Below are 13881 nucleotides of genomic sequence, written 5' to 3'. Positions count from 1 at the left end.
GAAAACCATCATCCGACTATCAAACCTCTGACCATGCTGACCTAATTCAATCTAAATATACCTAAACACACATCCAGTGACATGTTGTCCCATAAATGTATACTTGGGAAGAAGTGACAATGCAGGGTATTACAAACACACGCATGCATGAATTGCCCTAATAAACAGGGCCTGGGACACAGGTCCGGGAACAACCCAGTCAGGTATCTGGTGCAACAATAACTTCCATCTCAGTACAAGCTTCCACATGAGTGAGCAGAGTAATAGAACTCATAGCTCTGAACATTGTTTGATGTCTGTATTTGATATTGCAGTTCTATCAAGGTTCACACGACATGTCACACACTGGCATGACACAAATACATTATCTGGCAGTCTCAGAAGGAAAAATCGTCTTCGGCATGCCGAGTGAACGCTTTAATCACTAGGCTCCCCGACCGCCCCTGATTCAGCTGAAGTTAGACACAGATATGATCAACTGATATGACCATGCAATGTTATCTATAGACCAACACCTTTCTCTAAAATGAAAATATTTTTCAGAAGAAAATGTTGTTAAATTATCTAAATAAAATGTAATAAAGAGGAGCCCAGATACTGGTGCTGAGTAATGTGTTCACCCTGTAGAAATTGTCCTCCCTAATGCACAACTGCATATTTTTCTTACAGCATAAAGTTATTTTAAACCAGCAATAATTAGCAGCAAATCCCTGGCTACATCTTAAACCATCTTGATATATAACAGCTGTATGTTCCTTCCTTAACTGATGGTCTTTCCTCAGAGAGAATGTTATAGTTTCAGCAACATAGAAGTCAGTTATGTCAGATTTCTGTTCATGTACACATCGCTAGGGCAGACTGTAAGGAGGGGACACATGGCAACCACATGACATCACTTGAACCTGCCAATCTAGCTGACCCTCCTTGCTGCGAGCAGCATATGTGACTTCATGTCAACAAGCAACCTAAACAACCAACAACACACTTACACAACAGTGACAGAAATTCGCACTCGTCCTATTGTCCTTGCCAAACAACCCAATAGTTAAGGTATTATAAGGAATATTAGAAATTTCCAATTTTTAAGAACTTTGCTTTATCATGTTTATGGTATTATTAGAAATAAGGACTAATGGTCTAAAAATGTTAGTTTCTAACGCTGCACAGGTGTCTCACAGAAAAGTTTCATCCAACCAATTGTGATCAGGGCACTGTTCCACAAAGCAATCTTAGTGTTAACGTGGGTAATGTAGACATATTTAGACATATCTATTTATATACATGGACGCAGAGGTTTAATGGATCCTTGCATATATGCAGCTCAGAGGTCGCAGTCCTAACTGCTCTCTCTCAAGCACTTCTGTCACAGCTTCCATTTATTTTAGGGTCTTTGGTTAGTCACCATTTCACAGAATAGGGATACAGTTTATAGACTGATGGTTGTGATGCAGAAGACAGCTCTTTACAGAATAGATATAGTTACACTTACATGACAAACATTCAGTGAAGGTATGTGACACTTAACGGATCAAGTACAAACAATTAAATTGAAATTGGTGAGTTCCTGGTTAGAGGGAATTTGCCAGTTTGTTTCTTGTTTAATGCTGCACGCAGCAATATTCCAGCTATATCATGGTGGTCTTTAAATAATCGAGTCTGGACCAGACAATCCAGTGATTGACATAATGAGCATCAATCCACACAACTGGAATACGATGACATGCATCAACCAAATCAGTGAGCCTGACCACCCGATCTCATTAGTCGCCTCTTACGACAAGCATAGTCGCCTTTTACGGCAAGCATGGGTTGCTAAAGATCTATTTGGATTTGCCAGTGGCATTTAGCAAACAATAGAGTGATGTTTACAACACTGCCATTACTGCAGGGTCTTAGCTCATGAACAGAACAGATATAACTTGCAAATTGTTTAACAATAATATCATAGTGTACGCTTAGAATACATATGCTGAGGTGACCACTATGATACTAGTGTGGACGACCATCTAGTCTCTGAAGTGAATATATTGTACAGAAAACAAAGTTGTTAAATTATTTTAATAAAAATATTATAAAAAGGAGCCCAGAGCCTCTCTTCATTCCTGATACTGCAGTAATCTAGACTTGCTAAACATTATAGACTTTATTTTATTTATTTGTATCAGGGTCTGTAAGACAGACTTATACTAGTGCCATCATGATTGTAACTCACATACTTCAACATAGACTTTCACCAGATGTAGTGCTCAGATGAAAAGGGTTTGAGCAGGACTGGATTAGATGACACCAGGAGCTAAAATGTCTGCCCAGAAACAAGAGAAAACATTGCTGTTTTGAACAATGGCTCCCTCCCCATGTCTGAGGAGAGAATACATGGTCACAAAGTTGGGACTTAAAGTTTTGTTTAAATGGATCTTGAATGAATGACTGGGGACTGCAGTTGTCATTCTCTGGGTAAACTTGTCGGAGCCGACTTCTAAGTTCCTTACGGTCCTGACTTGAGCCATATGTTCTGTAGAGTTTAGAATGTACATGATGGCATATTTACATGCAATCTAACAGTGTTATGTCTAACCCCTAAATGAGGCTCCCATTGTCTGTGTTCACTGGTGGGTGATTTCCACCCATAAATCATTGTGTGGACTGTTTGAAAGAAACAACCACAAAGATCATTGCTTCTTTTATAGCTTAGGCTAGTGGCATAGGAGTGCATGTGACTAGGACATTTGATCTGTATTTCAGTTACATGCTCCAAGGCAACATGTTAGAAAAGGTACATGCAGTAAATCTGTGAAGTCGATTTCTGGTGTCCCCTGCCGTGATATTGCTGGAATATTGCTAAAAGTGGCATAAGACCATACTCACTCACTCACATAAAGGGTGGAGTGTGGAAGGAAAAGCTGCCAACCAAAGTGATGCAGATTTTAGACAATTACCACTTCAGTGGAACCCCTGCCAATGGGTATGGTGCTAACAAACCAAGAATCATAATAAGGGAAAATCTGGGATTCAGACACATGATGATTATATTGTGACACATGTGAGGGATGCAGCTCTACACAGGCAAACCAGTCAGCAATTCTTGTGTTTCGGCTAAAAACCCAACCATCAACATGTTATCATGTAACTGTGACCAACTTTCTGAAACCATCTTTTTCATACACCCTATAGTCATTACCTAGAATAGGACAGTTGCCTGTCTTCTGATGCTGGTCTACTGACACCTTACTCTATCACCTCTCGACTTCAGACTTTGTACAGATTATACAAGTGGATAGCTTTACTTGACGCTATCAATAAGCCTCCTACAGAGTAATTACCATGTTCAACACGAGACTCAATTTCTCACCTAACTTTGAACCTGCATGTTTTTTAAAAACTACATGTACCTGTCACCTAATAAATCCCCAACAAAACAGTGTCTCTGCATGTTGCATGCATGCACAATGAACTCTTCCCTGTGCAGTTGCTGTGCAACCGGAGCACATATTGTTGACAGAGTATGACAAAATGCCACCATCCCATCCTGATCTTTCTCTAAAACACATCAAATATGCAATAATTGCAATCCCACTTCCGCCTGACTGTTACACTTCTACAAGAAATGTACACAGTGTTCACACAATAAATCATGTCGCTTTTTAACACCACCTCAACAAAAATGTCTAGCAACACACTGGGTGTAGAAAAAGCATGATTGCCCTAGATTAGCGAGTCTTTATCAGTACACCTGCAAGTGACTGTCCTGAATGTAGATGATGTGTAAGCAAAGGGGATTTATTTGGGTGAAAAACGTTTAAACTCTTGACAATTGTGGTGTGTGTGGTGATGTTTATTGCTTGTCATGTTCATAAATATGAGTAATCCTTCTATCATGTCACAGGAGTCATAACTGCCACAAGACTTCCTAATCACAATGCATATGGACTATTTATGAGTTATTCAGCTTCACCTATAATAAACACACCTCGGGGTACAGCTCATAAATTCTGTCAAAACTGCCAAAGTCATGTTTGGAAATTCAGTCAAAGATACCCTTTCTTACACAAACAAGTTTCCACTTTCAATCAGGCTAACATTTCTCCCTGGACTAACACTGGTCCCCGAAACAAAATATCTTACACACTTATAAGCCCAGAGTATCTCTTCTTTCCTGAAAGTGAAAAATGTAGACATGTACAAAACGGTATAAACTAATTTGGACTTGTGTGGGCTATACTAGATTTCTTTGTTTCAGGGTCAGTATGATGGACTCATTTCTCCCTTCATGCACCATGTTGATTGAATCCTTTACTTACACAATTATAAGACCACTGCACTGCAGTAAATTACGGCTAATTTTATTGCTAGCCCCCCAGTAAAACTTAAAAAAAGAACATGTAATTCACAGTTGTGTCAACTTGGTGGATAAATGTGTCAACTCATCTGAAGTTGTACACTACTGTCCAGGAGGTGGTCTACCACAAACAAGATAGAACCACAATAACTTGATATTGCAGAGATGTACATCACAGGGAAACAACAAGACATATTAAACTCAATACTCTTTTTTTAGGGCATCTGTGAAATACATAAATTAATAAGTATATAAAATGTGTGTATTTTCCCATGTAGCATATGACTTGAGAGGAGAAGTAAGAATAAAGAAAAACAGAAGGACAAGACAATCGCCTAAAAATATCTTCCGCATAAATTATTATGATTCTATGGATAACCCCAGGGTCTAGTAGTATTTGATATTCTTTTCTTTTAGGTAGGGTGTGTGTTTGAGTGGTCACTTTTGGCTACTTGACTACAGAGACCCTATATCGATATTTGTAGAACTCTGGTTCAACCATTTTAACACAATGACTTTAATGAGGGTCACAGTTAGAAAACAATTTCACACTTTAATATATACAGAAGACATGCAAATATTTACTATGCTACAACAAAAAAACATTCACAAAATATACCATTGTATACATCTCTAATCTTATAATCTCCGAAAATCACCCAAATAATAGATGTCAAGCTTCCACCCGATTTGTCAGATAAATCAATTCAAAGTGCTGACAACAAGCCTGACAGGTTGCGACCACTGATCCATTACTGACAGCCATTAGGTCACAAGGTGGAGCTTCAAAATGCTCATTGCTAGTTCTTAGGAGAGTCCAACAAAGGCTGTTGTAACACTGGCGTGGCCACTGTGAAGCTAATTAGGCGGAACATGGACCTAATAGCTACTGGTCAGCTGGTCAGTGGGTCTTCAAGAAGGAAGACAATTCAGATCTGAATCTCAGCCTTCAGCTACTTGTTCCTAATCATTGATAAATATTATGACACTGAGTAAAATGTCCTAAACTGCTTGAACATTTGATCATATTTTGATAAGTTGGATGCACATTAGTTTCTGATGTAATCAGGTTAGTCAATTATTGATCACTGGGCTGAATCAATAAGGCGACATTTCAATGCAATCAGTTTGAAGAAGAAACATAATTCAGCTGATAATAAATTTATCTTGCCCCCAAAGCTCTTCCTTTCCATAAAAATAGTTGCTGAATTCTGAAGCAAGCACATACAAAACATCTGCTATAATCATCACAATTATGAGTATGATCAAGATTATCACAGGTTCACCCCAACCTTTCACTGACCTTGAATAATTCGAAACTATAAAATGTCATCATGGTCTAACAGTCAAGTACAATTATAGATCTCACCTTCCTTCTTAATGTCACTACTCACATTCTATCTTATATTTTCCTAAACCTTTCAAAACATCTCAAATTGAACTGTAATAAATATTCAGAAATAGAAGTAACACCTCAGAGTCCATATTGCTGTTGGATGACCAGTCGAGTGTCAGGAAGTGAACTATTCTTGTGACAATACACAGACTGAAGTGCAGAGAGTGTACTCCGAGACTCGGCCTTGTAGGAAACAGGGAATGGCTCTGGGAAGATCCTCTTCATCATGTTAAAATGTATCAAGTCTATAAAATGTGTCAAAACGTCAAATGTAGAGTTTTTAATACATTTGATATTTAGCATGCAACATGTTTTTTTCTTGAACAACATGTTAAATGAGCAGAAACTGTCTCCTTCTTGTCTAAAAAGCTTTTCATCTGATTGAAAATATGACGCAAAACAGATCTGTGAGGACAATGAGTGTCAAACACAGCTATTCCTGGACTCACAAGGTGCCACAGTTCAGAAGAAATGCCACTGAGAGTTCTAATGGTAAAAACTTGCAAAACATGTTTCCCTCGTCTTCACGAACGCTGGCTCAACACCACACATGCAAACTTAACAATCAATTACTTCACACTTATGACCATCCCTACTTTTAGTCAATATTTTCAAAGCTTGAAGGGAAATTTTTTTAAGTGTGGTCGACTGATGTATATATGTGACAAATGTATTGTGTGTTGACTTGTCAGTGAAGTGGTTCACTGGAGAATGATGTGTGATTATTATCATCTATCTATGTAATCATGTATCCTGCCTTGAGCCAAATCCGCTTTCTTTGATGTAACTTTAATGTCAGTTTAACCGATTTAATAGACATTAATGTGAACAGCGATATGGAAAAATACAAGGTATACTCTTTGCAAAGCACTTACATCAAAGTCCAACATTGAACATAAATCACATTTTCCTCATGCTATGTCAAAAAACAATGCTTACAGAACGTGTGGGCTGAAAAACAACTGTTCACAGGCAGTAATGTTTGATACCGTGTGCTGTAGAAACCATCACACACCAGCACAACCAACTAACATGTACATGCAGACAAGGTCAAACTCGACATGATGCGCTATACTCTCGAACATCCTCTAAATCAATCTCATAAATTCCCATGGACACAAAGCCGAAATACTAATATACAGCAATTTACAAAATTTGCACAGCCCAAAACACGAGAGTGGCGTGCAAAGCTGAGAAGATTATCTCGCCTGTCCATTGATCAGAAGGACCAACCAGCTTCAGTGCAGCAGCCACTGCAACAAATGAGAACCCTCCGGGATCAGGTCCTTGGCTAATCCCCATAATTGTGTTTCCATAATGGATTCCTGCACTGTCAGACAATTTATCAGCAAATAGCCTCCCTCCCCTGACATCATAATGGAAAGGACACAGTTATTGACAACAGTTTGCCGATAAAATCAAACTTGTAGACAATTTGGATGACTCCTCCATCCAACGTCTTTGTCTGGACTTGCTGGCTGAGATGTATGGAGCATGATTCAACAATAACTATGTCACGTTGTAGTTGTTACTTTTCAATCAACACTTTCTCATTAGGTTCAAAACCAAGAAAAGATCTTTCTAAGAATGTCTAAGACATTTCTTTCCTTTCTTTATGAGCAAGATCAGATAGTTTTCTAAACTGTTTCATTTAAATTACCTGCATGTTTATATTTTCAGCATTCAGAATTCTTCATAACCATGCAGGTCAAAGACACATGGTACATGGTAGTGTCCTGTATAGAATACATCTACAGAACAAACACATTTGTAATGTCAACCAGGCCTCATAGAGATGTTTTTTTGTGCTCAGGAGCCAATACAATCACAAGGCTTTACATTCATGTTTCCCTCATACAAACAAAATAACAATAATAGCCAGTGAACATCAAAACATCAAATGTAAATCCACTCAATGCACGAGCCCACAAATGTCTGACATGAAGATATCACATGCAATCATCCATTTTCTGCTCTAATTTGAATAATATACCGAATGCAGCTTCCAGTAAACCCTGATAACAGGACCTGGCATCTGACCAGTGTCATTCATTTCATGAATAATATTCTACCCATCATCTCAGTCTTCATAATACCCTAATCTTGGTCTGTTGTTTGCTTGATTTGCCAGATAATCCTCTTACGCATTTCTGGAACTGTAGGTTACTGAACATGGCGTCATGTTTCAACTCCGAGCGACTGCTTCATTACAAAATCAATACACCATCACCTGATAAAAGCTATTTAAAATGTGTAGACTGATCTCATAATCTCAAATTAATGCTAGTGGTTAAAAATAATTCAATATGACACATCAATAGACCTGTATCTTTCTATCATAATAACATTGGATCGCTGCACAAAAGGACATTTGGTTTTAGATGTAGACTAGTTACTTTACCCTTCATTACAGATTTGACCAGTTATAACATTAACAACTTTTTACCATACGATGTATCAGGAAAGTATTTCATATAATTTGTAAGCTTTATTTCCTATTGACCATCCATATATTCCATCGAAGTTGCCAAATGTTGCAAAAGATTTATCGTATATCGCCGTGTATTAGGCAAGTTTTTCATACCTAGAAATTCTGAATCTGGGGGGTTTCAAGGGGGGCGCCCTATACATAGGGTAGAAATATAGCCCCACAATAGAATAAGCCAAGACACTGGTGTTGGCATGACTGACATCTATTGTCGGGCTATATCCTGACAGAGTGTACTTGGAGCCATGCTATTTTGAACTGACATGATTCCAACACTAACCTCTCCCCAAATCCTGTACTGACCAGTAGGGATACAACAATACACTTAGGTCATATAACATCAAAACACTCAGTTCAGGGTCAGTATTTTGTGAATGAAATTCACAAATTTACTTTTGATACAACATGAAAAAAAGAAGAAGCCATATTTTATATCATGTCCAAGCCAAATTGTTCATGAGCAGATAGTGTCTATCATGCTACCACGGACAGATCCATGAAGTTTGAAAGGGAGGCATCCAAAATACATTCAGTGATTGGTAACAGTGTTAAAAATTCAGGGGAATCCTGGGGTCGTTGAGGTTTTCAGCTTTGGGACCGTGCATGCTAATCTAAAGATTCCTAAATCATTAATTGTTTCATTGTTTCTGAAAGAAGCCATGATTAATGTAGGTATATATGGTATTTAACTATCTGTGTAACTGCATTGACTGCACTGTACCACACACCCTGCTGGTGGACACAGAGCTATCTTTACAATATGGATGCGGTTTATGTGGCAGATGTAATACAGGGGGACTAGGGCTCCCCCGATCTGTATCACTGCACTGTATCACACACCCTGCTGGTGGACACAGAGCTATCTGTACAATATGGATGCAGTTTATGTGACAGATGTAATACAGTGGGACTGGGGCTCCACCTATCTGTATCACTGCACTGTATCACACACCCTGCTGGTGGACACAGAGCTATCTGTACAATATGGATGCAGTTTATGTGACAGATGTAATACAGGGGGACTGAGGCTCCACCTATCTGTATCACTGCACTGTATCACACACCCTGCTGGTGGACACAGAGCTATCTGTACAATATGGAATCAGGATGCAGTTTATGTGACAGATGTAATACAGGGGGACTGAGGCTCCACCTATCTGTATCACTGCACTGTATCACACACCCTGCTGGTGGACACAGAGCTATCTGTACAATATGGAATCAGGATGCAGTTTATGTGACAGATGTAATACAGGGGGACTGAGGCTCCACCTATCTGTATCACTGCACTGTATCACACACCCTGCTGGTGGACACAGAGCTAGCTGTACAATATGGAATCAGGATGCAGTTTATGTGACAGATGTAATACAGGGGGACTAGGGCTCCACCTATCTGTATCACTGCACTGTATCACACACCCTGCTGGTGGACACAGAGCTATCTGTACAATATGGATGCAGTTTATGTGACAGATGTAATACAGGGGGACTGAGGCTCCACCTATCTGTATCACTGCACTGTATCACACACCCTGCTGGTGGACACAGAGCTATCTGTACAATATGGAATCAGGATGCAGTTTATGTGACAGATGTAATACAGGGGGACTGAGGCTCCACCTATCTGTATCACTGCACTGTATCACACACCCTGCTGGTGGACACAGAGCTATCTGTACAATATGGAATCAGGATGCAGTTTATGTGACAGATGTAATACAGGGGGACTGAGGCTCCACCTATCTGTATCACTGCACTGTATCACACACCCTGCTGGTGGACACAGAGCTATCTGTACAATATGGAATCAGGATGCAGTTTATGTGACAGATGTAATACAGGGGGACTGAGGCTCCACCTATCTGTATCACTGCATTGTATCACACACCCTGCTGGTGGACACAGAGCTATCTGTACAATATGGATGCAGTATATGTGACAGATGTAATACAGGGGGACTGAGGCTCCACCTATCTGTATCACTGCACTGTATCACACACCCTGCTGGTGGACACAGAGCTATCTGTACAATATGGATGCAGTTTATGTGACAGATGTAATACAGGGGGACTGAGGCTCCACCTATCTGTATCACGTGCGCTACTGATGGATACAGAGCTATCTGTACAATATGGATGCAGTTTATGTGACAGACGTAATACAGGGGGACTGCATTAGCATAACTCAGCCATGCAGCTAGAAGCCAGGGTTGGAATAATCAATGCACTATTGGGTGCAAAAAGTGATAAGAAATTTGTGCCACATTTCAATGAATTTTAGACAAAGGCTGGATCCATGTTAGTCTATAATTGTGTCCCCAGTATATATCTGTAACAACAGGGAACAACCCTCCACTGTGTGAGTATGAAGTGGTTTTAGTATGCTTTAGTGTCAGCAATATTCCAGTTATATACCAGTTTGGACAACCCCTTCACTGACAAATAGATTAGAATGTATTTGAGGAAATTATCAGCATCCTCTTCTGTCAAGACCTTCCTGTCCATGTTGTCTCTGAACCCTCCTACCCATACACTCATGATGAAGGCAACGCATGCTCTTGTTAACTGAACATAATACCTACAGCATAACAATCCCTCACAGTTACATTTATAGTTGTGTTCACATAACCTTAGATTATGCACGATCATAATTGAAACAAAATATTATGAATGCAAAATAAAATAAAAATTGATCCTTGTCCAAAATTTCATCAGAAAAGCTCAATTTCAATGTTATGGATTTGTAAAAATGAAAATAAAAATCTCCTTAAACATTAATACAAATTCTGACCCTCTGATCATTATTTTCAGCAAGTAACAACAGAAGCATTTTTTTAATTAATAGTCTTTCATGTCTCATGTCTACTTTTTGTACTACTCCAATTCAAACTATATGCATCAATCACACCAGCATAAGTTTGTCTAAACCTTAATCTAAATCTGCTTCAAATTTCTAATCTTCAATTTAAAGAAATTTGATACTGTAATTTGAAAGTAGCATCCACACTCTTAACATTTGAAACTTGAAAAGTACCAAGGAAAACACCTTCAATTAAGCTGACCAACAACTGGTCAAGAAGTTGTTGATCAGCTAAATGCTAAACAATGGGAGGAATGGACCAACTGTTTGTATGTGTCGGGCGTCGTGATTGCATCTCGAGCCAGTGGCTTGTATTGCATCATTCACCCCGCTGCTAAGTCTATAGTAAACACTGGTCATGACACCTCAACATTCTTGTTGACATACACAAGTTGTTCATTTCAAATGTTGAGGGGCCTTCTCAAAAGCCTGTACACATAGAAGAAAATACATTTGAACGTATGATACAACTCTGAACTATTGCATTGCATAATTAACAACGTGGAATCTGTAAAAGTCAAACTTTGCATTGATTCTAGGTTTTTGTGTTTTTCTTAACTGGTAGTGGTAGGTCCTGATGAGAGGAATACACAAGGGTCTGTACGCTGATTATCATAAGACATGCTAGCTGAATCATCAGTTAGTTCATCCTCCAAGACAACTTCAATCAAATTGAGGAAAACGTGTTCTTCCATCAATTGCAGAAACTCATTTGCAAGTTAAACATTTTTTTTGTGGCTTGATCCAGAATATCTGAATGAAGTTTATATATTTAGATGAGTATTGTTTGTATGGTGACTGCAGATATGTACCCATATCTACTGCAAAATGAAACATGATCATAGGTGAGTGAAGAGTAACATGGTTCTTCAAATCCTGGACATTTTCACAATACTAGTCTGTTTTGTTACTGATTTTACAAGGATACATATGAATAGAATTGTTTTTTTAATTTATTTGTACTAAATTTTCTTGTGCTTATTGTCCTTTTTCGTTTTACATAATAATTACTTCTTACCATTGTAGAGACAGACATTTAATATAAGAAATATAAAAACTGTTTCAGCAAACACTATTCATACGTGTATGGCAGTTGTCCAAGCATTAGTTTCATCACTCTCATATATTATATAAGTTCTTTTGATGAAAACATGAAATAGGAAGAATGAATGAAAAACATCCTCTAATTAATTTTAATAGTAACTATGTAAATTTAGCATGCTTAATGTTTATTAGCATGCTTAGTGATGCAAAAATGCAACAGCAATGGTTGTGTATGTTCAAAAAACATGTATGCCTACAGTAGTGTATGAAATTAAGCTTGAAAGTCAATGGGCCTTTGTTTTAACCCTAATGTAAAACATATAAGATTTAGGGGGGTCACTAGACCCTACATCTGAAAACCTAAGGAACCCCAGGATCGCTCTTACTTCCCAACACTGACTACAAGGAACATTGTATTCAAACAACATGAAACTGCATTAGCAGTTCATGGTTAGAATTATATTTGGCAAATTGACAAGAAAAAAGGTTGGTTTTTTTTTACCAATTAACACATACCCTTATATCCTGGAAACATTGCAAATATTAATTGACTGAATAAGTACCTCTTTATATCACATGTCAGGGTGATCCAAAGGATTTTGAGGACTCTCAACGTCTTTGATCTGTTTCACATATTAACATTATCAATGCGGAAAATTACTAGCAGCTGTGCCGAGAGTGGTAGCGATATAATGTGTTTAGCACTTGAATGTTCTCCAAAATGCTGAGTATGTTACAAGAGCTTATAATGCTATAAGAAATAATCCAAGAAACAATATATCCTAAAATTGAAAATTGAACATGTATTGGAAATAATGTAAGAAAAACATGATTAATGTTGAAAATTTGAAACAATAAGCAACAATATTATTATCACATGGGTAACTTTACAATCTACAAGCATTACTTGATATGTTGATATGTACAACAATGCATATCAATGTAACTAAGCTGACTATAGATTTCTTTATCACATCTTGAAATTGCATATTAGGAATTTATTTCCCAGTCACAATAAACAATCAAATTAACTGTGAATTGGCGTGCATATTGCAAATAACAATAGAATACACAAAAACAATCGCCTGTAGCGCACAGAAGTTAACTTGACAGAGCAGCTTCGACCTGTCGTCAATTGGCTTGGAAGATGCGCGTGTTAAAAGCACGACAGTGTAGCGACACTTCGTGTTGACGAACTGATGTCGATTACACATTATTTATTGCAGATTGGCCGCGGACGATATCACTGTCGGCAGAACAACGACTTAATACATAATATTAAGCCTATAATAAACAACAGCGAAGATCGACGACAACCTTGACTCTTTATTGTAAAACACGACGCTACTATAATCCACTAGCGTGAGTCATTCTACAGTTCCCAAATACTTGCTTATGAATGGATTTCAAAACAGACACGCATTGTACCCATGTTTTTCTCGACTTACCATATGTAGCGGCGTATCCTTGATGCACGTAGCACCAACATAGCACCAAAGTTAGTAATCCAATGGAATTATGCATATTCCCAGTTAGAAACTGTCACAAAATTCACGTCATATTGCTAGTAATCAAATCCCATCCCTCGCGCACAGTGATCAAAGCCTTTTGTTGATACCGCTACGTTCGAGCAGAGTTACCTCCTACCTCACTTTCGTATTTTAAAGGGAGGTAATTTGTGCAATCAGTGGTAAAATATGAAGCGATAGTAAAATATCACTGAAATTGTTTACCGAATTTATTCAAGAATTTAATT

The 13881-nt window shown here is 38.2% G+C and overlaps 1 protein-coding gene across 3 annotated transcripts in view; it reads right to left on the bottom strand.

Annotated features, from left to right (window-relative positions):
* LOC124123590 (disintegrin and metalloproteinase domain-containing protein unc-71-like) overlaps positions 1–13779 on the bottom strand; it is a 109147-nt gene extending 95368 nt beyond the window's left edge. For all 3 annotated transcript variants that reach the window (XM_046486791.2, XM_048387489.1, XM_048387485.1), the window contains exon 1: positions 13574–13779. In XM_046486791.2, coding sequence (XP_046342747.2) covers positions 13574–13649 — 76 coding nt within the window. In that variant the 5' untranslated portion in view covers positions 13650–13779. The remainder of the gene's footprint in view (positions 1–13573) is intronic.
* Positions 13780–13881: the final 102 nt, after the last annotated feature.

The sequence above is a fragment of the Haliotis rufescens genome, unplaced genomic scaffold, assembly GCF_023055435.1.
Source record: "Haliotis rufescens isolate VD_foot unplaced genomic scaffold, xgHalRufe1.0.p SCAF_10, whole genome shotgun sequence".
NCBI lineage: Eukaryota > Metazoa > Mollusca > Gastropoda > Lepetellida > Haliotidae > Haliotis > Haliotis rufescens.
Note: the sequence above shows the minus strand (reverse complement) of the source record. Positions and strands in the feature narration are given on the sequence as shown.